Below are 26,018 nucleotides of genomic sequence, written 5' to 3' on the forward strand. Positions count from 1 at the left end.
TTCGTCATATTTTTTATCGTGTTGTCTTTGTCGTGGTCCTAGTTGTCATTGTAATGGCCCTTAGCGATCTTTCTGTTTTTGTCATGGTTCTTATCGTGGTCCATGTTGCGATTATTATCATGGTTCTTGTCTTCATCCATGTAACGCTTCTTACATTGGTCCTTGTTGTCTCTGGCATAGTTCTTATCGTGATCCTCATTCTTTTTGTCATTTTTTATCGTGATCATTGTTACCTTTGTCGTGATATTTGTTGTCATTGTAATAGACCTTATCTTACTGCTTGTCTTTGTCATGGTCTTGGTCCTTACCATAGTTCTTGTCGTAATCCTTACCGTAGTCACTGTCGCGGTCCTTAAAGTGGTTCATTTTATGGTTCTTATCATCCTGAACCTTGTGGTGCGTGTCGTGGACCATGTCGTGATCCTTATCGTAGTCCTCGTCATTATCCTTATCGTGATTCTTATAGTGGTCCGTATTCTCCTTCGCATAGTCCTTATCGCTGTCTTGGTCTTTATGAACCTTATCGTAGTGTTTGTCATGGTCTTTATCGTGATACTTATCATAGTGATTGTTGTGACCCATGTCGTTATTCTTATCGTGGTCCTTGTCTTTGTTTTGTTGTTGTTATGGGTCTTAACATCGTTCTTGTCTTTGACGAAGTCCTTATGGTGATTATTCCGTGATCCATGTCATGGTTCTTATCGTGATCGTTGCCGTAGATCTTGTAATGATCCTTGCTGTCTTTACCACGGTCCTTATCGTGGTCACTATTGTCTTTGTCATGTTTCTTATCGTAATCCTTGTCTTTATTGTGGTCGTTATCATGACCCTTATAGTGGTATATGTTGTCTTTGTTATGATGCTTCTCATGGTGTTGGTCCTTATCGTGGTTCATGTCGTGACTCTTATCATGAACCTTGTCTTTATCGTGGTCTAATTCGTAATTATTATCGTGGCCCTTGTCTTTATCCATATCGCGTTTCTTATATTGATTTTTGTTTTCCTTGGCATGATCCTTATCGTGATCATAATTTTGTCGTGGTCCTTGTTGTCTTTATAGCCCCTTATCGTGATCTATGTTGTCTTTATTGTGGTCATTGTTGGCATTATAATAATTCTTATCGTCCTCCTTGCTGCTTTTGTCATGGTCATTAATAACTATTTGTTGTCTTTGTCATAGTCCTTATCTTGGTAAATTTCGAAGTCCTTATCGTGGTCCATGTCGTGGTATTTATCGTAATCTTTGCCGTGGTGTTTGTCGTGTTTCTTGTAGTATATTATCATGATCCTGATTTTGGTCCTTATTGCAATCCGTGTTGTTTTTCTAATAGTCCTTTTCGTGGTCCTGGTCCTTTTAATCCTTAAGGTGGTCTGTGTCGTGGCATAATTTTTGTCGTGTTGTTTGTCATGTTTCTTGTATGTAACCATGGTCCTGATCTTTGTCCTTGTCATGGTTCGTGTTGTCTTTGTTGTGGTCCTTACAATGTTCTTTGCCGTCTTTGTCATATGTCTACATTTGTCATTTCAAAATTAATGTTGTTTTTTGCACTTTGGCGAATGACTTTCGTGTTACACGGTATATTTCAATCTTTCATGAAAGGTAAACGATCAAGAACGTAAAAAGAGACCTACATCAGAAATATACAGACAACTGATAACATTTTGCACTGGTGTGCACTTTGGAGTAGGATGAAAATAGGCCTACGCATGCACGAGCAGATGTCTTCCTGGCTACGTCGATATCGAGTGAACCGCAATGTAGAACTTAAACTTCCGACAACCAAAAGTCGTCTCATTCTTTTTAAGGGGTACTGTACATAAGTCATGGAATATAATTTTATCACTAAGTGTACAAAAAGATGCACTGGAAGAAATGGTGAACGGGAGAAGAGTTCGGAGCAGAAGAAAATATCAGATGATAGACGACATTAAGATATATGGATCATACGCGGAGACAAAGAGGAAGACAGAAAATATTAAAGATTGGAGAATGCTGGGTTTGCAGTGAAAGACCTGCCCTTGGGCAGAAAACTATGAATGAATGAATAGAAATAAGCGAAATGCTGTGTAACTGCTTTTGTATGTTTCATTTTGAAACTGTGACGTTGCAGGAAGATTTGTAAACTAATTACGAGGACAATTGCCGATCAAGTAAGTCAGTACTGGCCTAATTTATGAAGGTGCGCAGTCTCCTTGAGGAAGGAAATTAGGACGACGATCCCAGAAAATTAATCGTGGACTTGGTTAGCAGAGGAGACAATTTAGATTTTTTTTTGGTTAGATAGTACATATCGCCGATTTTTTAAATTCATTTCGGATCAGGATTTCAAACTTAAATAAGAAGCTGTGACCATCTCTTGATTGGTATAAGATCCAAATAGTTTTGTTGAAATACAAGATCTAGCAGAAGTTTAAGGACACCTTTTCGAAACAGATATTGAACTCCTGTTCTTATACTGATGTGAAATCCCCTGATGTTTATAAAGAGACCAAATGCCTGTGAAAAATGGTGTCTTTTTACTGTTTTACTGCAAACCCAATCTTTCTATCTTCTAAACTGTGGATTATATAATAATTTTTATGTTATAGAAACTTACTGAAAAGTTACATTTTTTGTAGGAAACAAAATAATTACTACATAATGGATGTATTTAGAACAATGAATTTTGGAATAGAGTTAGATATTATCTTTCATTCTTCCACTCCCTACAAGCTGCCACTTCACGTCCACACTCAAGGAAGAAATCTAACCTTCCACACTTGTAGCACACTCCAAAATTGTTACTAAAATGGGAGGAATAAGCTGATTGACCAGTATTAGGTAAATACTGTCAGTGCTATGATATAAGTGGCAGTGACGGTCCCGAGTCAATTTGCTGCGAATTTCAAACTCAGAAGAACTTTACAAAATGTAAATTTTCCGTAAAGAAAATAAGAAAAAAATCCGGATTTTAATGCATGAACGAGGTGTCACAATTTGTTTCAACAAAAAGTAATATTTGCACAGGAAGCTTTTCCGATATTTGTAACTCTATCCAAAAATTCATAGATTCTAAATACATTCATTCTAAAAAGTAGAGAGATTGGTTTTGCAGTAAAAAAAACTTTACTTCTCACAGGTATTTGGTGTCTTTATAGACATCAGGGGTTTCATATAAGGACAGAACGGCAACATTTCTTTCGAAGGCGTATCCTTAAACTTCTGGTAGAATCTGTAGCTTTATGTATTTCTTTGAAGCAGAATAAGGATGAACACTTCACATTATTTTCGGAATGTAATGTGAAATTTAATAGTTGCTGTACATGTGACATTTTATGCATTTGAACAGGGGCGTATTTTGCGGGCTACCGGGGCTACCGGCGGTAGCCCAAGGAAATTACAAAAGAAAAAGTTTATAATATAACATAATGTAATAATTTTGTATTATTAGTTTTACCATCGTAATTAAAATTAAAGTAATTGTTAGATATATTTTGTGTAATAATAGGGTCAGCGGTAGCCCAAACCCTTTAACCAGTATACGCCACTGCATGATTTGAAAAACTTTAAGGTACCTTATTGGAAATTATGGCAGAGAAATTCTTATCACCCGTTCGAAGTGCCGTAAACTTTGAGGGAGCAGGTTAAGCAAGCGACCTTATTTTCTATTTTTTAAAGATAAATGCACGGTTTCTGAGCTGATAAATGAACATAACAGAGAAGTACAACATACTCCATACTGGTATTAAGTGTTAAGTGAGGCAACGAGGCATATACAGGAGTTTCTCAAGGTTCACGGTAATTCAAGTTTAACTTTTTTTGAGAAAATAATGACACTGCATCTCAGGAAACGGTGAGATACGAAGCGTGATTAACAAAAGACGTTAGTAATTAACAAGAAAGGATGTCCAAAATTATAACAGGAACAAATGTTAACAGATTAGGTATATATTTATTACAAGTAACGAACGTCGTATATCGATCTAACTCCTTGACATAAATGTTTCATCCGCGGAAAATTTAAAAAAAATTCGTGATTTTCTCTTTTTAAGAACATGCAAAATCGGTTTCCACGTCTTGCTCAATATTAAATCATTCTCCTTGCGAAAGTGCATCAAACAGGTCATAGCACTGAATCACGTAAAAAGGAAGATGCACGATATTAGGATCATAATAGGGATAAGTGTGCTATAGCGGAACACAGTATGAATCTGGAAAACCTTAATTTATTACTACTTTCTTAACTTGGTTACTTAACGACGCTGTATCAACTGCGAGGTTCTTTACTGTAGCGTCGATGGTATTGGTGATACCGAGATGATATTTGGCGAGATGAGACCGAGGATTCGGCAAAGATTACCTGACATTTACCTTACGGTTGCGGAAAACCTCAGAAAAAAACCAAACCGGGTAATCAGCCCAAGCTGGAATCTAACCCGAGCCCGAGCGCAAATCCGGATCGGTAGGCAAGCATAGGTATTATACCGACGGAGCTACGTTGATGACTTTAATTTATTTGATGGAACAATATTTTAGCTAGAATGCTAGGTTATGACCATCTTTCTGCCTCATACAATGTCACACTGCACACAAAGCACTTCACCAGTCTCTTCCTTAGATCTTTTTCCAAAGGTCCGCAGAAGATACTCCTTTTTATATAAGAGCATCCTTTGCCAATGGTGTCCTTCGTAGTTGTTAGATGATGTATTATAAAGTGGAAGAATGTGTAGCCTCATGTCTAGTTGTTTGCAGTAGATAGATAACGATTCCAACTGAGTCGTTCACACTTCTGGTCCTATTAATGTATCCTGAAGTAATAAATTTCGAAACGTTGACGATGTTAAGTTCCAGTTTACGGTGGAATACTCAAAAGCTTGCGTTTTGATATAGTTTTGTGTCTTTTCTGTTTTCCATTTTAAAATATAAATTATAAACAGATGCATTAAGAAAGCGATTAACTGATTGAAATCAATGTAGGAATAGAAATTAATAGATCTATAAAGATGAGAGAAAATTTACTTAATGCTAGAGCAAGTTTATATGCTATATAGTGGATTAGCAGATGAGGAAGTGGAAGGAAGATATGAAAAGATAGAAGAGACAGTTGAGAAGGAGAAGAAAGGAGCATGCGTAATCCTAATGGGCGACTGGAACGCAGTTGTAGGAGAAAGACAAGATGGAAGAACTGTTGGAAAATATTTATTGGGAAAAAGAAATGATAGAGGAGAGTCTTTGGTGAATTTCTGTAAAGGAAATGCAACAATTGTTGAAGATGCGTTATTCAAACAACATAAACTATGAAGATTCACATGGACATTCCCAAGGGACGAAAGCAGATATCAGATATAGCCTACTACATAGTGGCAACAGGAAAGATTCCGAAATTGCTAAAAAATGTGAAGACTTTACTAGGAGCGATTAACTCAGATAGGCAAACTAGACATTCGTCTGAAGAAGATAAGAGGAAGACAGCTGACGAAGAAATTGAACGTGGAAAAAATTGAAGAATGAAGAGGAAAGAAGAAAATATGAAACACATTTCAACATAAAGTCGCTACATTAGAATCCACACGCGAGAATAATAATGAGTACTGGAGTCATCTAAAAAGCTGTATGCAGAGAACAGCAGAAGAATCAATAGGATACACAGAAGATGTGAGAATTAAGAAACCTTGGGTCACAGGGAAAATGTTGGAGGAAATGGAGGAAAGGGGAAAATGAAAAACATCAACATAGAATAAGGTAGAAGAAACTGCAGGAAACGTAATAACGAAATAAGAAGATAAACTGATAAGACCAAGGAAGACTGCGTGAAGAAGAGACATGTAAAGAAATAGAGGATCTAGAGAGAAAAGGAAGATATGATTTAATGTACCGCAAAGTAAAATATTTGGACTTCACAAATGAGAAAAGCAAATCCATGTGGTTGATAGAGGACGAAATCGGAAATGAAATAACAGACAAACCAGGAATACTGAACAGATGGACGAAAAATTTACGGGGTAAAAGAGTTACGAGTATATTAGACAGCGAATCGTCCAGATGGGTTAACTATAGAAGATGAGGCAACCGTATCACAAGAAGAAATAGGATTTTATATTTTAGGTGAAAAAGTTGAACTATCGATTAGGAAAATAAAGAATGGAAAAGCAACAGGAGTTGATGGGAATTTCCATTGAATTAGTGAAATGCTTGGGTGAAGACAAGAAGGAAATTGTGTCATTATGCAATGAAATATATGACAAAGGCGACTGGCCTGAAGATTTTACGGAGATTGTGTTGCTTCCAGTAGGCTAACGAAAAAAAGTAATGCAAGGAATATATCGAGTTCAGGACCATCAGCCTAATATCACACTCGTCGAATATTGCAGATAACATTGACCAATTACAAGAATAATGATACCTATAATAAAGAAAGATATTCTACACTGAATAGTTAAGCAAGATATTGCGACAGTAACATTTAAACACTCTTATCAAACTAGCATAAATCATACTGTCTTTGAATCGAGGTCGTCAAGTGTGACTCGACGGTCTGGCTGTCACACGCTACATTGCTAACTTCATAACAAATTAGTCGTTTTTTTTAGGCTCCGACTCTTACGTCATGAAAAAAAGTGGAGTTATGGTGGGGTAACACAAACACATGACGTCACCGCCTTAAAAGACAAAAAACAAAATGAGATATTCACAGAAGCGTTAATAAACTCTTGGTAGACGAAACAACAGAATTTGGATCACTTTACTACAGGTAAGCTGTACTGCATACACACCTACGACAAAGGGCCGTTCGTCTCACTCTAACTTCCAGTTGTCATGTACTCTTTCTAACTGTAGACTATTTATATTTAATGTGTCCTTGCACAGGATCTATCAAGATGACTACACAGTTATAATTAAATCATATTTTAATGCTAAAGACAAATGCAGAAGTCTGTTTTATCACAATTATTAGGCGTGTTTGCTAATTTATTGCTAAGGGCAAATGTAGAAGTTTGCTTCATCACTATTATTAGGCGTGTTTGCTAATTTATTGCTAAAGGCAAATGTAGAAGTTTGCTTCATCACTATTATTAGGCGTCTTTGTTGATTTAGTGCTAAAGGCAAATGTAGAAGTTTGCTTCATCACTATTATTAGCCGTGTTTGTTAATTTAGTGCTAAAGGCAAATGTAGAAGTTTGCTTCGTCACTGTTATTAGGCGTGTTTGTTAATTTAGTGCTAAAGGCAAATGTAAAAGTTTGCTTCATCAATGTTATTAGCCGTGTTTGTTAATTTAGTGCTAAAGGCAAATGTAGAAGTTTGCTTCATCACTGTTATTAGGCGTGTTTGTTAATTTAGTGCTAAAGGCAAATGTAGAAGTTTGCTTCATCACTGTTATTAGGCGTGTTTGTTAATTTAGTGCTAAAGACAAATGTAGAAGTTTGCCTCATCACTGTTATTAGGCGTGTTTGTTAATTTAGTACCAAAGGCAAATGTAGAAGTTTGCTTCATCACTGTTTTTAGGCGTGTTTGTTAATTTAGTGCTAAAGGCAAATGTAGAAGTTTGCCTCATCACTGTTATTAGGCGTGTTTGTTAATTTAGTGCTAAAGGCAAATGTAGAAGCTTGCCTCATCACTGTTATTAGGCGTGTTTGTTAATTTAGTGCTAAAGGCAAATGTAGAAGTCTGCGTCATCTCTGTTACTAGGCGTTTTTGTTAATTTAGTGCTAAAGGCAAATGTAGAAGTTAGCTTCATCACTGTTATTAGGTGTGTTTGTTAATTTAGTGCTAAAGGCAAATGTAGAAGTTTGCTTCATCACTATTATTAGGAGTGTTTGTTAATTTAGTGCTAAAGGCAAATGTAGAAGTTAGCTTCATCACTGTTATTAGCCGTGTTTGTTAATTTAGTGCTAAAAGGAAATGTAGAAGTTTGCTTCATCACTATTATTAGGAGTGTTTGTTAATTTAGTGCTAAAGGCAAATGTAGAAGTTAGCTTCATCACTGTTATTAGCCGTGTTTGTTAATTTAGTGCTAAAGGCAAATGTAGAAGTTACCTTCATCACTGTTATTAGGCGTGTTTGTTAATTTAGTGCTAAAGGCAAATGTAGAAGTTTGCTTCATCACTGTTATTAGGCGTGTTTGTTAGTTTAGTGCTAAAGGCAAATGTTGAAGTTTGCCTCATCACTGTTATTAGGCGTGTTTGTTAATTTAGTGCTAAAGGGAAATGTAGAAGTTTGCTTCGTCACTGTTATTAGGCGTGTTTGTTAATTTAGTGCTAAAGCGAAATGTAGAAGTGTGCGTCGTCACTGTTATTAGGCGTGTTTGTTAATTTAGTGCTAAAGCGAAATGTAGAAGTGTGCGTCGTCACTGTTATTAGCCGTGTTTGTTAATTTAGTGCTCGCTTTCAGCTACTGAGTTAATTTAGAAGCGATGAAGTGGCAAATAGAAGGATAGTGTCACGAAAGCGACAATGGTCACGTGAAAACATAGGCCTATACAATAGAAAAGCATGTGTACATTGGATTGTCCCTGTGATTCTCCTTTTTAATCCTTCAAGTTTACTATCCATATCAGTTAACGTCATATACCACATATTATAGCCCACATAACAAAATTATGTTACTTGTTCTAATGTTTGATAATTCAATATTATATATTTTTTGTCCTAACGTGTTTAAAAGTTATTACTTAATTGTTTCTCAAAGAAACGTTTAAATTATACGAATCAGCAATTGTAGCTGAAGTGTATTACAGATCTTCGCAAATGATCTTCTTCTCTGTTTGTGACAATTACCATATCATCAACAAATAATAGGCAGTTTTGAGGTAAATGTTTTAATAAAAACTGAAATATCACTTTATATTAATCTCTAGTATTGTCAATAAGAAATTGTGGGTGATAAAAGTTAGTACGCTCGTCTAACTCCATTTGTTATAATTTTATAATCCTCACTTAATTAGGATTTTATTGTCTTTTTACTGTGTGTAATTTGCATAAGAATGATCAAATAATTTTGTATGACTCTGATTCTAAAATACAGAACGTTCGGCAGCAAACAGGATTCGCTCAGGTAATTGATAAAAGGCGAATGCGACTGAGGAGGAAGTAGTGTGCAGATTTCCCCTAGCGTGGGAAGGTTTTGTATGGAGTAGCATGGACAGATAACACAGGCTGAATCACGAATGGATAAATTATAGTCTCAAATGGTGCATATTATCTCATATCAAAAATTTGCGCATACAATATATAATGAAAAATAAGCTATGCATAGACATTTCGCTAGCCCGCGCTACGAGCGTGCTAAACTAGCCCCGGCTATCGACTGATTACTTGTACAAAATTCATATCATATCATATCGCTAACACTGATTTATGAATACGAAAAATGTTAGTTCGCTGATCATCCACCAGAAGCCCGCGCTAAGAATGTCTATGAATATGGCCCTTAATGTTCGTATTTCGTAATATTCATTAATATCTATTGACTAAGGATTAACAGAAACCTACGTATAGGGTTTAAGGAGATTTAAGTTGACGAATCAGTCAGTCTGTTGATTATAGAATAGTTTTTTCTATTATATAAAATGCCTTTATACTAATGAGGAAAAGATTATGCAGCGGCAACTAGAATTATGTCGAAAAATGTGTGCCGGAAACTGGTCCCTTTTCATGTACGTACATGAACGCATTATAGACTACTATAGTTTAGTTGTGCATATTTTTTAGAAGTGACTGTCCATCTACGTCCACTCGGATCTCGAGCCTGTATGTTTAAACTCATGTTCTACCCATTCCAGCTTCAGTTTGCTTGCTGCAGAGATATCAGCCGACCTTTCATCGGTGAATAACTCGCTCTGGAGTTCCGATTAACAAAATCCGTCTGCCAAAATCGCTGGCTCCTACTATACAGGCAACCACCTTAAAATTAATGATAACAATCTCAGCATTTAAAATATTTTATTCCTTGTTTTTCGAACACAGATCGTGAAATTGATTTTTTACTCTACTTAAAGAAGTGATTTCAACAATTCAAGGTAGAACCGTAATGAATATTAGGCAAACCGTGATGAGTAATAGTTATTATAACATATCACATAGGTGATGAATATTAAGCAAACCGTGATGAGTAATAATTATTGTAACGTATCACATAGGTGATGAATATTAAGCAAACCGTGATGAGTAATATTAATTGTAACGTATCACATAGGTGATGAATATTAAGCAAACCGTGATGAGTAATAATAATAATAATTGTAAGGTATCACATAGGTGATGAATATTAAGCAAACCGTGATGAGTAATAATAACTGTAACGTATCACATAGGTGATGAATATTAAGCAAACCGTGATGAGTAATAATTATTGTAACGTATCACATAGGTGATGAATATTAAGCAAACCGTGATGAGTAATAATAATTGTAACGTATCACATAGGTGATGAATATTAAGCAAACCGTGATGAGTAATAATTATTGTAACGTATCACATAGGTGATGAATATTAAGCAAACCGTGATGAGTAGCTAATAATAATTGTAACGTATCACATAGGTGATGAATATTAAGCAAACCGTGATGAGTAATAATAACTGTAATTGTAACGTATCACATAGGTGATGAATATTAGGCAAACTGTGATGAGTAATAATTATTGTAACGTATCACATAGGTGATGAATATTAAGCAAACTGTGATGAGTAATAATTATTGTAACGTATCACATAGGTGATGAATATTAGGCAAACTATGATGAGTAATAATCACTGTAACGTATCACATAGGTGATGAATATTAGGCAAACTGTGATGAGTAATATTTACTGTAACGCATCACATAGGTGATGAATATTAGGCAAACTGTGATGAGTAATAATTATTGTAACGTATCACATAGGTGATGAATATTAGGCAAACTGTTATGAGTAATAATTATTGTAACGTATCACATAGGTGATGAATATTAAGCAAACCGTGATGAGTAATAATTACTGTAACGTATCACATAGTTGATGAATATTAAGCAAACCGTGATGAGTAATAATTACTGTAACGTATTACATAGGTGATGAATATTAGGCAAACCGTGATGAGTAATAATTATTGTAACGTATCACATAGGTGATGAATATTAAGCAAACTGTGATGAGTAATAATTATTGTAACGTATCACATAGGTGATGAATATTAAGCAAACCGTTATGAGTAATAATTACTGTAACGTATCACATAGGTGATGAATATTAAGCAAACCGTGATGTGTAATAATTATTGTAACGTATCACATAGTTGATGAATATTAAGCAAACCGTGATGAGTAATAATTATTGTAACGTATCACATAGGTGATGAATATTAGGCAAACCGTGATGAGTAATAATTATTGTAACGTATCACATAGGTGATGAATATTAAGCAAACCGTGATGAGTAATTTTAACGTATCACGTGGATGGCAAATTATGCCTAAAACTCCGATTATCGTAACGAACGGTTATAGCAGCACATCCGAGATGCTGAGTGTTCCATGCGCCCTCTATGATAGTGTTTCTACCAGTGAGCTGTATACTAACCTGGAAACACAACTCAATGTTTTAAATGCGTAACGCAAGTGCTCAGCGCCTGCTATCTCTGTGCGACGAAGTGTTGCCCTCTTCTCTCTTACAGTGAATGCTATCGTACACAATATCAGCTCGTCATAATATTTTAAATTAATCATTAATAATTTACGAAACATGAAACTAATAACGTTTTCTTTTCTACGTTATTTCAACGCACATTATAGTATTTTGTAAACTAAGTTATCAGCATTGGAGTAAATGAATACGTAAAAATAATACTAATAGCATTGTTTCTAGTGAAGTAGTGTCTACCAGACGTAAGTGCAAGTTTGAACTAACAAAAATCACATAGATATATTGTAGAAAAATTAGTTATTAAATTGCATATTTATTATGTTTAATTACTATTTGTATATAGATCAATTTTAAATTATTAACTTTATATACTTTTGTGAACTATTAACAATACATACTACTGAGCCAGCTGTAGCTGAACAATAGTAATAGTAATTTCAAATATAAATTTATTTAATACACTACACTTGAGCTACATTAGGCATTGCAGCCCGAAAGAGCAGAAGTCGTGCTCGGGCGCAGTTCAGATCATTTATACAAAATATAACCCAAAATTAAGAGAGTTCATTGAGCACAAAAACATTAATATATTATGGTAAAATACATACAGCATGTATTAATAGGCCATATACAAATAGAAAGTACGAAAGTACATGAATATTAGAGTATTAATTTTTAACTCAAATAGCTGAAAAGAAATACAAAACAATTAAATAATTAATCTAATTTGTCTCCTAAATCTATGTGTGTCAAGTGTACTTAGTTCAGGGTAAGCTATAATTAATGCATTATATATTCTGGGTCCAAAATTTCTGCTGGGTTTTAATCAAGCATTTGTGTGGCATTTGGGAGTGTTGAGAAAGAAACTGTAGTTTTGTCTCGTACAGTATTCATGAGGATCCAATTTAAATTTATTGTAATTTTTGTGGAAGTATATCAGCAATATTTGTTTATAAATTTGTTCTAGATTTGATACACCAAAATTCCTGAAAAATTGATTTTGTTCGGTAACCTGAAGGTTTATATAGACAAATTTTGATAATAAAATTCTTTTTTGGAGCAAATTTAAAGGGTGGAGTGTCGATTTTGCCATTCCCCCCAACCTAATATACCATACTGAATTATTGATTGAAACAAAGCTAAGTACACGGTACGCAGAACAGAAATAGGTAAATAAGAACGTAGAATGAAAAATTTGTGGATTGTTTTACCCACTCTGTTACACACCAAGGAGATAGGCTTCTCCATTTTAAATGTTGGTCAATAATAATACCTAAATATTTGACTTGTGGGGATATACTAAAGACGTGAGATGAGCAAGTAGGTAGGTATTGTTATATTTCGATTATTAATTATTTTTAATTCTTCAAGGCCATGTGATGTTAAAGAAAATGGTATTAATTTTGTTTTAGAAACGTTCAAAGAAAGTAAGTGAGACTCCAGCCATTCTTTAATAATGTTAATGCCGTTGTTAGAATGTTGATATCTTTCATTTCAACTCGAACCGCTAAATATAACCACAGTATCATCAGCGTAAGAATACAGAGTACCAAAATATTTCTCAATTCAGTTTTAAGTAAATCATTGATATATATTAAAAACAAAACAGGACCTAAAATCGTCCTCTGAGGTACACCTGTATCATTGTTACGTGATTCACCAAGGTGATCATTTATTTTAGTTGCTTGAGTTCTGTTACTTAAGTAAGAGTTAAATCATTTTAAAGCCAACCCATTAATTCCCAATCTACCCATTTTATCCCAAAGTATTCTGTGATTGACTGTATCGAAAGCTGTTTTGTAAGTCCAGAAAAATTCCTAGACATTTATTTCCTCCATCTAATTGTTGAATTATTTTTTAAGTAACTGCTATAATAGCATCGTCAGTGCACAGATTTTTCCTGAAACCTAATTTATTATCATTTTATAGTTTTTTTTCTAAAAATTGTATTAAACATGTTTTTATACATTTTTCAAATACTTTAGGGAGACTGGGTAATAGTGAAGTGAGTCTGTAATTATTAAGTAAATAATAAATTAAGTAATAACAATTTTCCATTGCACAATATAGTGTGTGCACATTAAAATTGAAACAGAGGTATTTCAAATAATAATATAATCATTAATAGGATCTTTACATTAACAGCGGTTTTGCAATAATTACACGAAGTAATAAAATATATACAGGGGAAGGAACTTGACATGAACAATGTTTTTACAATGCACAATTACATGATGTAATAAAGTAAATACAAGTATGTAAGTATTTTTCTTAATTAAGTCTAAGTAATGTAAAAAATCAAATTGTGTTAAAAAACAAATACAAGTTCCTTGCAGTGTAATAGTCAACTCAATAAGGGATTAAACATAATATTAATGAGGACTGGGGTTTGGTACTAGACATTACATATAAAAATAGTAATTTATAAGTACGTCTGAAGAAAACTTATGTGAACTCAATTCTCAACAACAAAAATGTGCTGCACCAATATTTAGTCATTAGTTTGTGGAAGTAATATTTGCTACTTGCTTGCTATTCAACAATCTGACATAGTCTTTATCTTTCGAATCTTGGACAAATTCTCGGAGATCGTCTTTCTCGATTACTTCATTATCGCGATCTATTATTGCGCCATTATCATCTCATCGTCTCTAATGTTCTCCGTATTTGGAAATGGAAGCTGAATAAAGAGTGTCAACGTGATTTATGTGATCTAATTCTTGGCCTCAAAATCTTTTAAGTTATACGTACGCAATTGAAAGGGTGTTTTATTGGTTGAAAATTAAGCAGATGGCTGTAGAGTTACTGGACATGACTGGGAAAGTCAGCTGGCTACTGATATGGTTGATAACTGCGTCCTGGTTCAATCTGCGAGCTCCAGTCCACTGCCTGGACACATGCCACCTCAGAACTAACCTGGGAGACATAGTGGGGAGCACAGCGTGGTCTGAGAGCGGGAAGCCATTCTGCTCCTACAGAGCCATTCCTTATGCAGAGCCACCTACCGGGAATCTACGGTTTAAGGTTAGTATAAATACATCTGACAAAAATAGCAGATTATACCATAAACTAGTAGTACAATATTGAGGAAATGGCTGATGAAATAATTTAATTACAATAATAACAAATAAAATTGAGAGTTACAGAGGTGAAGGCAGATGTGACAGATGAATCGACCAGTTGTAAGTTGGAATAATTACATTTGGAATCGGAGCGGAGTTTTGAGTAAAATTCTTGTGCACGTCACAGACGTTAATCTTTTCAGAATTTCGCGGTTTTCTTTCACAGTTCCATTATGCCTAATAATGCCCTCTCGATTTTTTATCTATAGTCGTGTCGCTGTTATTCCCGGTGTGACTCCTGCCCTTTGCTTACGTCTTAGGAAGTGAAGGCTCTATAAAGTCTAGGTAGGTAGTATCGTTCGCCATTTTTGTTCTTTCGTTGCCGAGCTACCAGATGAATCTATTTGCTTCAACGTTAAACATTATCATGCAGTAGCTCCTATGATAATAAATCAAACGCACTGTAATTGACCAAATAATTGAGCGGCAAATAACGTCCTCGTGTGATTTCTGCGAACGCCAACGAAAGAGCCAAAATGACGGACGATTATATTAAGTATTTATCGAGCCATAGGAAATTCATTACATCATCAACAGCGAATGACAAGACGCACACGTTTATATGTAGCCGACCTGCAACGTGATTGGCTGCCGGAAATAAGAGATACGGAACTATAGTTGTAAGTCTATTCTATTTTTCCCGAATGTCCCCAAAGTTATGAGCGCATGGATGTTAGAGTCTGATTTTCCATGTCTTGATATCGCAGTATGTAAATTATTCAGAACTTAATATCCACGTTTCTTACTGTTCCATGGGGAATTGTCGTTTCCAAATAGCAAATAGGGCCAACAGAATAATTTACACAGTACTTCAGAACCGCATAACCAGACAGTTTTATTGTACAGATCAGGATTAAAATTTCGCAAGCAAGTTTTGTTCTCTGATTTCAAGTTCGTGAGATGGGGAATTGGCCATCCATTTTTCACAATAATAAATTTCTCATCTACAGTTCGGGCATGGAAAGGCTTCTCAAATAAATTTATAATAATGTCTTCTTTAACCATAACTAATGAACATTAACTCTTCATAAACTATATAAATACAGTAGGCTAAATAAAAATATAACAACAGAACAGTTATTATTTCACAATGAAGCTTTCTACACACGTAAAACGTTTACTGCAGTGGCAGCCGGTGAAGTTTGGGTCTAGGTGTTGCGCTTTCTGTGATGAGTGGGGCAGAATTAGTTACCTTTATCAATACATGGTCATGAACATTTTAATCCAACGCTGGTACTTAAATGATTAATATCAGTAATGCCCGTTCTTGTCCACGACTATTCCCCAACAAACAAAATACACGGAAAACAAAACAGTTGCGTTTTTCACTTCACAATCACAAAGCCAATCATGATTATTGTAAATTTCCTTTCTAAAAATTCCCTTGAACTGTCTTTTCCCTATAGTAACTGTCTGGACAATATTTAGATCAGACAATGGTCTACCAAGTTCTTTAATTTTTTTATTTTTCTTCGTCAGAAAGTACAGAGAAGTTCTTGTTTTGTAAACTATTTACAGAATTCGTAATGGTAAACGCATGTATATTACAAACTTGAAGAAAACATCACTTCACAATGAACTATAAAAATTGTGATAACTACCACATTTCACATAAAACTCATTAAACTCCATAAAAGTTCCTGTTTTTAAACAACTTACAAAATTCATAACGTTATATGCCTATGTACCTATGTCACAAACTTGACGAAAATATCACATCCAATAAAAAAAATTGTATTATGCAGCACAATTCACATAAAACTATTTAAATTCCAACAAAAACTAAACATTTAAGACAGAATTAAATGGATTTCACACGATAATAAAACGACTGGACCACGTGCTCACCTAGCTACACGTTGGTCAGGAAACAGGAAGTCAGGAAGTTAGAAACCACGTGAGAAACGAAGACTCGGAAAAAATCCGAAAATTTCGTCTCAAGTCACTATTCATCCAGCGAATGTGTCCATTCGGAATGGTCACTTCTGCAATTTACGGGCAAATACAAGAGCTATTTGCTTCCGGTTGTTGCAAGAGCTTTGCCGCGACCAGCTGTGTTAACTGCTGGGATAGGAACTCCGAACTGAGCCTGCCTTCAATACCAGCCGCTACACGAATCTGGCTGTTGCTTGAGCCGCACAACGACCACTTCTGAAGTACCTATTCACAATTTGATGAATTTTATAAATTCTGATTATTTCATACTCGAATTCTTGAATGATACATAAATAAAAAAAGTATATATTTAAATTGGACGAGAAGTAAACTTAAAATCTGTTTAGTTATTTAATATAAACAAAATTTTAATGTGCGGGAAAAACTTGGTGGTTGTGCAACGCTGCAACATGATCAGCGGCCGCCACTGGTTTACTGCACCACTTGGAATTCTCTCACCAACTGAGCTAGGGTTGCTTTTGCTGGGGATTAGTTACAAGTTTCATTTTTATTGCTTTAACGGTATTTCGACAATGGGTGAGGGTGGAGAAAAAGAATTCTGTTCCCGTCCATCTATACTGTTTGCCCTGTAAGAAAAATCCTAATGTAAACATAAGCACGCTGCTGTCATACCCGTAATTGGCTCCCCATCGAAACACTGACATGACGCAGGAAAATATAGTTCGTATTTGGAAACCATAATCTTGTATTATTTGAAAATAAAAAATTGAATTCTAGTTGTTAAATACGATGAAACATGTAACTTCACTTATAGGTAAAACGCTATGTAAAACAAAAGCTACTTTTACATTTTTTTATGTACTATGAAGGCAGATGAATACCAACAGTAATAGCGAGGTAGTCTGTTCTTGTAACAAGCTGGCGTCACTTGAGATCGTAGTTGTTCACGTAAGCACGTGGTACTGAAGTATGGCTTATGCATCCTCGGTGTGTGTGGTTATTAAACATAAGAGTGGAAACCCTCTCAAAAGCAGAGAAAAACAAATAGTCCTTAATGTGTATAATAAGTTAAAGTGAGTTTGAATCACAGTAATTATAAAGTAAATGTTTCCTAATTAAATGAATGCATAGTAGTGAGGTTAGGCCTACTTGACGAGTAACGGGAAATGTTTAACATGAAACATAATTTACAACAGTAGGCGGAAACACGTACTGAGAATCTATGGCGCCAAACAGCGGCCAATGAAGCCTCACTTCAGTCACGTGCTATTGCTTATATTACGATTTTTCTTACAGCGAAAAGATTATAAACCTAAAGAAAATAGTTGTACGCAGTTCACGATTAGCCCAATATGTGTCAGTTGTTTTTGACAAACACAGTAACAAGTGCCTCTGTCTTCAGGACCATTACGAAATTATTACCTGCTGTCCCCGAATGCAGTTTTGGAATAGCATGCAACAAGCCTTTTCCCTCCCACATTTTACCCAGTAGCTTCAGAGAAACCAGTACTTAGATGACGTCACTGAATGTAGCCACCTAAGCCGAGAATACCGTAGCGCCACACGTCTAAGTCTTGTTGAACTACAAGTATCTCATGCTTTGGGTGGGAATTTAAACTATGTTTAAGTGTTATTTTACAATTTTCCTGTTATAATATAAAATCAATCATCCAAACTGAAGTCTAAGAGCATGCATTACATATCTTGCATTCATGAAGAAAACGCCACTGCACATTACCTTTTTTAGATTTAGTTTGTACACTTATTTAATCTGCAAAATAGTTTGGAACTCAAGAGTGTAAGTGCAGCGTCTTACTGCAAAAAATTGTTAATTTTAACATCTTAATTTTAATATTCCTTTAATATCTGTAGTGAACTACTTCACATGATCAAGACCAAATACGGAAGCATAAACAGGCATCGTAGATTTTACATGGAATTTTCCATTGTCACCAAACCTTAAACTATTTTTTTTTTTCATCATTAGGTTTATGTCACATATATCCATTGTGCTCTAGACCCCTCATTTTCAATTTTTAATTTGTGTTTTACAAAACAATAAGGTGCACTTGATTTTGGTAATGAATTAATAATAATAATAATAATAATAACAACAATAATAATAATAATGTGAAGTAGTAAATACAAAGTTTATGTTAGAGTCTCAAGGTAGACACCCGTCATAGAACTGCAGACGGTGGAGAAACGATGGTATAATGATGGAATAGATTGGCAAGGCCGTGAAAAACCGATATGATATTCATTTGGCTGTCGATTCACCAAGTAAATAAACGCGAATAACGTATTTTGTGACGATGAATTTTAATTTTTAAGTAAAGATATTCTGTGCACTAAGTTTGGATGTCTTCCCGTAAAAATTTGGTTTGAGTCTGTTATTTTGTATTTTCTCAAAGTATTCCACATGTCGAACACATGACTGAGGTGACCAGTTAGATAAAAATCTCAACAAAACCACTGCAGGAAATGTTTAAATGATTTGAAAAAATAATGACGATAATGATAATGACAATAATAACAATAATAACATTATTATTATTATTATTATTATTATTATTATTATTATTATTATTATTAATATTGCTTCCTTGCACATTTTTGTAGGCTCCCCAACCCACAGGCAGATGGTCAGGAGTACTGAAAGCGCGAACTGAGGGTCCCATATGCGTTCAATTATTCTTGGGCGTCGTGATGGGCGAAGAGGATTGTCTATATCTCAATGTCTATACACCCGTCCGAGTAAGTACATTATTTATTTATTTATTTATTTATTTATTTATTTACTCTCTCACTCACTCACTTACTTAGTTATTTATTTATTTACTCACTCACTCACTCACTCTCTCACTTATTTATTTATTTATTTATTTATTTATTTATTTATTTATTTATTTATTTATTTATTTATTTATTTATTTATTTATTTATTTATTTATTTATTTATTTATTTATTTATTTATTTATTTATTTATTTATTTATTTATTTATTTATTTATTTATTTATTTATTTATTTATTTATTTATTTATTTATTTATTTATTTATTTATTTATTTATTTATTTATTTATTTATTTATTTATTTATTTATTTATTTATTTATTTATTTATTTATTTATTTATTTATTTATTTATTTATTTATTTATTTATTTATTTATTTATTTATTTATTTATTTATTTATTTATTTATTTATTTATTTATTTATTTATTTATTTATTTATTTATTTATTTATTTATTTATTTATTTATTTATTTATTTATTTATTTATTTATTTATTTATTTATTTATTTATTTATTTATTTATTTATTTATTTATTTATTTATTTATTTATTTATTTATTTATTTATTTATTTATTTATTTATTTATTTATTTATTTATTTATTTATTTATTTATTTATTTATTTATTTATTTATTTATTTATTTATTTATTTATTTATTTATTTATTTATTTATTTATTTATTTATTTATTTATTTATTTATTTATTTATTTATTTATTTATTTATTTATTTATTTATTTATTTATTTATTTATTTATTTATTTATTTATTTATTTATTTATTTATTTATTTATTTATTTATTTATTTATTTATTTATTTATTTATTTATTTATTTATTTATTTATTTATTTATTTATTTATTTATTTATTTATTTATTTATTTATTTATTTATTTATTTATTTATTTATTTATTTATTTATTTATTTATTTATTTATTTATTTATTTATTTATTTATTTATTTATTTATTTATTTATTTATTTATTTATTTATTTATTTATTTATTTATTTATTTATTTATTTATTTATTTATTTATTTATTTATTTATTTATTTATTTATTTATTTATTTATTTATTTATTTATTTATTTATTTATTTATTTATTTATTTATTTATTTATTTATTTATTTATTTATTTATTTATTTATTTATTTATTTATTTATTTATTTATTTATTTATTTATTTATTTATTTATTTATTTATTTATTTATTTATTTATTTATTTATTTATTTATTTATTTATTTATTTATTTATTTATTTATTTATTTATTTATTTATTTATTTATTTATTTATTTATTTATTTATTTATTTATTTATTTATTTATTTATTTATTTATTTATTTATTTATTTATTTATTTATTTATTTATTTATTTATTTATTTATTTATTTATTTATTTATTTATTTATTTATTTATTTATTTATTTATTTATTTATTTATTTATTTATTTATTTATTTATTTATTTATTTATTTATTTATTTATTTATTTATTTATTTATTTATTTATTTATTTATTTATTTATTTATTTATTTATTTATTTATTTATTTATTTATTTATTTATTTATTTATTTATTTATTTATTTATTTATTTATTTATTTATTTATTTATTTATTTATTTATTTATTTATTTATTTATTTATTTATTTATTTATTTATTTATTTATTTATTTATTTATTTATTTATTTATTTATTTATTTATTTATTTATTTATTTATTTATTTATTTATTTATTTATTTATTTATTTATTTATTTATTTATTTATTTATTTATTTATTTATTTATTTATTTATTTATTTATTTATTTATTTATTTATTTATTTATTTATTTATTTATTTATTTATTTATTTATTTATTTATTTATTTATTTATTTATTTATTTATTTATTTATTTATTTATTTATTTATTTATTTATTTATTTATTTATTTATTTATTTATTTATTTATTTATTTATTTATTTATTTATTTATTTATTTATTTATTTATTTATTTATTTATTTATTTATTTATTTATTTATTTATTTATTTATGTATTTATTTATGTACTTATTTATTTATTTATTTACTCACTCACTCACTTATTTATTTATTATTTTTGTTTGTTTATTTATTTATTTATTTTAAAGAAGTACAAATTTATTACAATAACAATTATTACAACTAGCATACTACAAAAATGCATATTAAAATAATAAAAAAGAAAAGGTAAAACTTATCCCCATAACATGCCATGAAGGCACTTGGGGGACATGGAGGTATAGCCCCATGCTTTCCATGACCTCGGCACTAGAATGAGTGGTATGGTCGGCACCACGCTCTGACCGCCTTTTACCCCCGGGAAAGACCCGGTACTCAATTTTATAGGAGGCTGAGTGAACCTCGGGGCTGTTCTGAAAGTTTGGCAACGAGAAAAAATCCTGTCACCGCATCTAATATATAAGAGTGAATGTGGGTATGTATGTATGTATGTTCTCTATACAAATCTACACGCTTTGACCGATATGTGCCAAAGTTTGCACATTTAACCTTCATAACCAGGAGAAGAACATAGGCTACGTTAAAATCGGACAAATAGACGTTAAATTAATTAAAAAGATAAAAACATAAAAGTATATATTAATATATAATATTAATGTATAATATTAAATGCAATCTTCTACAGTCAATTGTTCTTTATTATATCATATTATATTATATTATATTATATTATATTATATTATATTATATTATATTATATTATATTATATTATATTATATTACATTATATTATATTATATTGAAAAATACGTCAGCATATATAGGTCTATATGTACATTTTTTAATACACAGTAATAAAAGTAAATAGGTATATTATATTCAAATATTTTGTGCATGTATATTGTCTTCATTATAATACAACTAGCACAAAATAGCAACAATATTGAATCATACAATATACATCCATATCCAAAATTATTTACTTTTTATTACTTTGTTTACATTTTGCGAATATACAAAATAAATTTTAATTCAATTTTGAAATTAAATTAAACAATTGAGTAATGGACAAACTAGAAATTAGCAACAAAACTAAAGGATGCGAAAAACTGTCTACAGCTCTACACGAAATAAAATATTTCTTCCAACGATTTAGATTCTGGAAAAGTCCCCGTAACACTTATAGCGTTCCCTCGTTGAAGGCAATACTAATTCTTTGGCGGAGGAAAGCCGTAGAGCGAGAGTCACCGTTAAGTGCTGATAAATATTTGCCGATATCAGAAGTTAACAACTTCGCCTCGGAACATCATGGGCCCATAGATTCTACGGCGAAAACGACAAAATTATATCTATCCAGAAGATCGAGATACTTATTGCGTTTAATTGTAACAGCAGGTGCAGCGGCTGACCCAGCGAGTTTGGAAGTTTTGGGCAAATAAGAAGAAGCGAAGGTGTTATAACAAGTGGCATCCCATAAAAGTGATTTGCCTTTGGACCATGATGTTAAAGTTAAGCCATCTGGACGTTTGCCATCGGAACGATTTATGCCAATGGGGTCTAGGATGGAAGGAAAACCAGAGGAAATTAGGGCCCTTTTAATGATGTCGTTAATCATGACGTGTCTGGAAAATCGTCCAGAATTTTTGAGGCAACTTAATCCATGGAGGTCAGAAGAATCGACATCTGCACCACAAATACATTTGTGTGGAAAACAAATTTTAACACCAAGCCTTAAGGCAATAGCAATCTTAAAGGACGTATTATCCATTAAGGTGCCTATGTTGGAAGAAGGTAAGGCTTGAAGCCAGCATCCTGATTCTTTTTCTCGTAAAGCAAGAAAACGGGCTCTGTCAAAATCTGAGGAGGAAGACGCAAAAAGGCTGTCAAAAGTTTTGGAAGCAAGACCAAGATCCCAGCATTTTTGAGACTCTGGACTGTTTGGAAGTTCCACAATGTGAGTAACGGAGGACCATTGTTCAAAGGCCTCAGACATATGAAGGATTCTGATTTTATCACTGTGACTAGAGAGAGTAGATTTGACGAAATTCAGAGCTCCATAAGCCGAGGCTAAAAACGCAGGCACATAAATATCGCTAACATTGCAAATGCCAAGACCACCAAATGAAATAGGCAAAGTAGCGAAAGACCAAGAATGATTGTCAAGTTGGATATTAAGAATAGATTCCAAACAATCCCGCAAAATACAATCAGCCTCTAGAAGAAGCGAGGGAAATAACCAGAGAAGGGTAGTGCGAAGGAAGTATGTTAGGCGACGGATGTGAAAGCAATTTTTTAAAAGGAAATATGCTGTATGAATGCAAAGAGATTGTTGACCAATCTAATTTATCACGCATAACAACTTCCACAGCTGGCAGTAATATTGGGGAACCAAGGAGTGTCAAAGTGGAAGAGATGAAAGTCGAATTCTAGGAGTGAGAGCATTAAAAGTTGTAAATACAGTATCATCCTGTGAGGAGCAAAAATGAAACTCGCATTTATCCGGGTTTAGCTCAAGACCAATAGGTTGACAAGAATTAATAAGTGTTGAAAGCTCAGATAAGACAATATCCGGAGGACTACCTAAAATGCCATCATCCAAATAGAAGAGATGCAAAGGACTGTTTAATTTAGATACTACGGATTGAAGAGTAAGACTGAAAAGAAGGGGATCGAGAGGATCGCCTTGTTGAACTCCTGTTGGAGAGGAGATTATATCAGGATTACAATACAAGTTAGAAGGTTCCCGATAGGCTTGCCATACAAAAGCATATAATTGGGGACACAATTTTGAACGATTTCGAGCATAGAATCGCGTTTTATACAGTTAAAGGCGTTTCTAAAATCAAGCTTTAATAGAACATGATTATTGTTTTTATTTATGTCTACAAAAGTTCGCACTGTGTGGATAATAGATTCGCATCCTTTAGCAACGCCAAAACCAAGCTGGTGAGGAAGTAATAAAGTACTAGCTGATTCTTTGACAGAAGTGGAAGCGATTTTGGAAGTTGGTCGACGAACAGTGTTCCTAATTGCAATGGGTCGTATTCCTCCATCCTTCTTATTAATGGCTAGCAGAGAGGCCCCGTATAAATGTGGGCAAATATGTCTGTTGACATTGCCTGATAGCATGAAATTAACTAATTGAGTAATAGATTGAAGGAGACGGCGTTCAGAACCACCTGCAGATTTAGATGTGAGGTCCTTATAATGTTGAGGTCGGATGCCGTCAATACCAGACGCAGAACCAGTGGGAAAACTATGTGCCTATAGCTTTAAGAACCATGTCTTGAGAGACAGTCAACATAACATCTGACCCAGAAGGCGGAACGGGAAAGGAAAGAGGCCATGAAGGTGGAGGATGTTTCAATTTTAAGGCTTCGTATGTAGCAATTGAAGCTTTGGCTATGCCATAATCAGATGAAAGGACTCGAACAGCTCCACGGATATCACCATCAGCTACCTTAGTTTCAACTAGACGAAAAGTAGAGAGAGAAAATTTATGTTTATAGGGTGTAGATTCCAGTGAGAATGTCTGAATGTTCGCTTTAATTTTTGAGATCAAAGATTTATCAGACTTCCGATTTTCTTTCACAGGAACTTTGAGAGCAATATATGCAAAGAGGAATAATTGATGCCAAGATTGGTCAGAATTAAGAGAGACACATTTATCCATAAGTTGTGCTAATTTATCAGCCGCGAAACAACGTGCACCTTTAGGAATTCGACGTAAAATGGAAATGGGGATATTATTCTTACATCTTGAGAGCGTTGAAATAAAGTGTCTTCGGAAAAAGTATCGGAAAGGTGCTGAGAAAGGGGAGAGACATTAGAATGGACTTTGGCGGTATAAATGCGTAGTCCCTTCAGACCCTTGTAAAATTTATCAGTGTTGTCAGAACATAGAGAGCAAGATAAAAGGTCGTCAGTATGGGTTGAAAAATTATGAGTAGTATCCGATAAGTTATTACAAGAAGGATAAATCCATAAAGAATTAGACTCACTATGTAGCTGTACTTCTTCATCAGATAAGCATACACAATCACCATGAAACCAGGATTAACATTCAGAACAAAATATAAAAGTACCCTTAGAAGACGAATCAGAAGTGCCACAGAGGGAGCAGATGAGAAAATCACTGGAAATCATAAGCACATGAATAAAATATAGCGTTCCTAATGAAAATCAACGAACATTGATAGCATGATAAAATTTCCATAAAACAAGAATGAGATAAAATAGAATTCAATAACACTGCGACTACACCATGAATCAGTTCTCATCAAATAGAAACAAGTTTTAGTCTATTAACTAAATAATTCTTCTATTCCTAGGGGAGAAATACACGGCCACAACCACACATTTGAAGCACTATGGATAACGTTGTAAACAGTTATCATACATGCCGTATGAAAATCAGTCCAAATATTCATAAATATGTTAAAACAAGATATACAAACACTTCCACAACAAGATGAACCAGTTCTCATCAAGTAGGAAACACGTTTTAGTCCATTAAACAAATAATTCTTCTACTCCTACAGCAGAAACCACACATTTGAAGCACTATGGATACCGTTGTAAACAGTTATCTCACATCTCACATTTGTATTTCT

General features: G+C 32.4%; 2 protein-coding genes across 3 annotated transcripts in view; one reads left to right on the plus strand and one right to left on the minus strand.

The window, feature by feature from the left end:
* Window positions 1-2,693, minus strand: part of LOC138710311 (uncharacterized) — a 114,755-nt gene extending 112,062 nt beyond the window's left edge. The window contains exon 1 of the transcript XR_011335206.1: window positions 2,598-2,693. The gene's annotated coding sequence lies outside the window, so the exon portion shown is untranslated. The remainder of the gene's footprint in view (window positions 1-2,597) is intronic.
* Window positions 2,694-6,590: 3,897 nt separating this feature from the next.
* The window catches only part of LOC138710312 (juvenile hormone esterase-like), an 83,351-nt gene continuing 63,923 nt past the window's right edge, over window positions 6,591-26,018 (plus strand). Inside the window, exons 1-3 of one of the 2 annotated variants that reach the window (XM_069841118.1) lie at window positions 6,591-6,731; window positions 14,389-14,622; window positions 19,239-19,373. In XM_069841118.1, coding sequence (XP_069697219.1) covers window positions 14,389-14,622; window positions 19,239-19,373 — 369 coding nt within the window. In that variant the 5' untranslated portion in view covers window positions 6,591-6,731. Of the gene's footprint in view, window positions 6,732-14,385; window positions 14,623-19,238; window positions 19,374-26,018 lie in introns of both variants that reach the window. The other variant, XM_069841119.1, reaches the window with a different exon arrangement.

Source organism: Periplaneta americana, chromosome 12 (assembly GCF_040183065.1).
Source record: "Periplaneta americana isolate PAMFEO1 chromosome 12, P.americana_PAMFEO1_priV1, whole genome shotgun sequence".
In the NCBI taxonomy this organism is placed as follows: Eukaryota; Metazoa; Arthropoda; class Insecta; order Blattodea; family Blattidae; genus Periplaneta; species Periplaneta americana.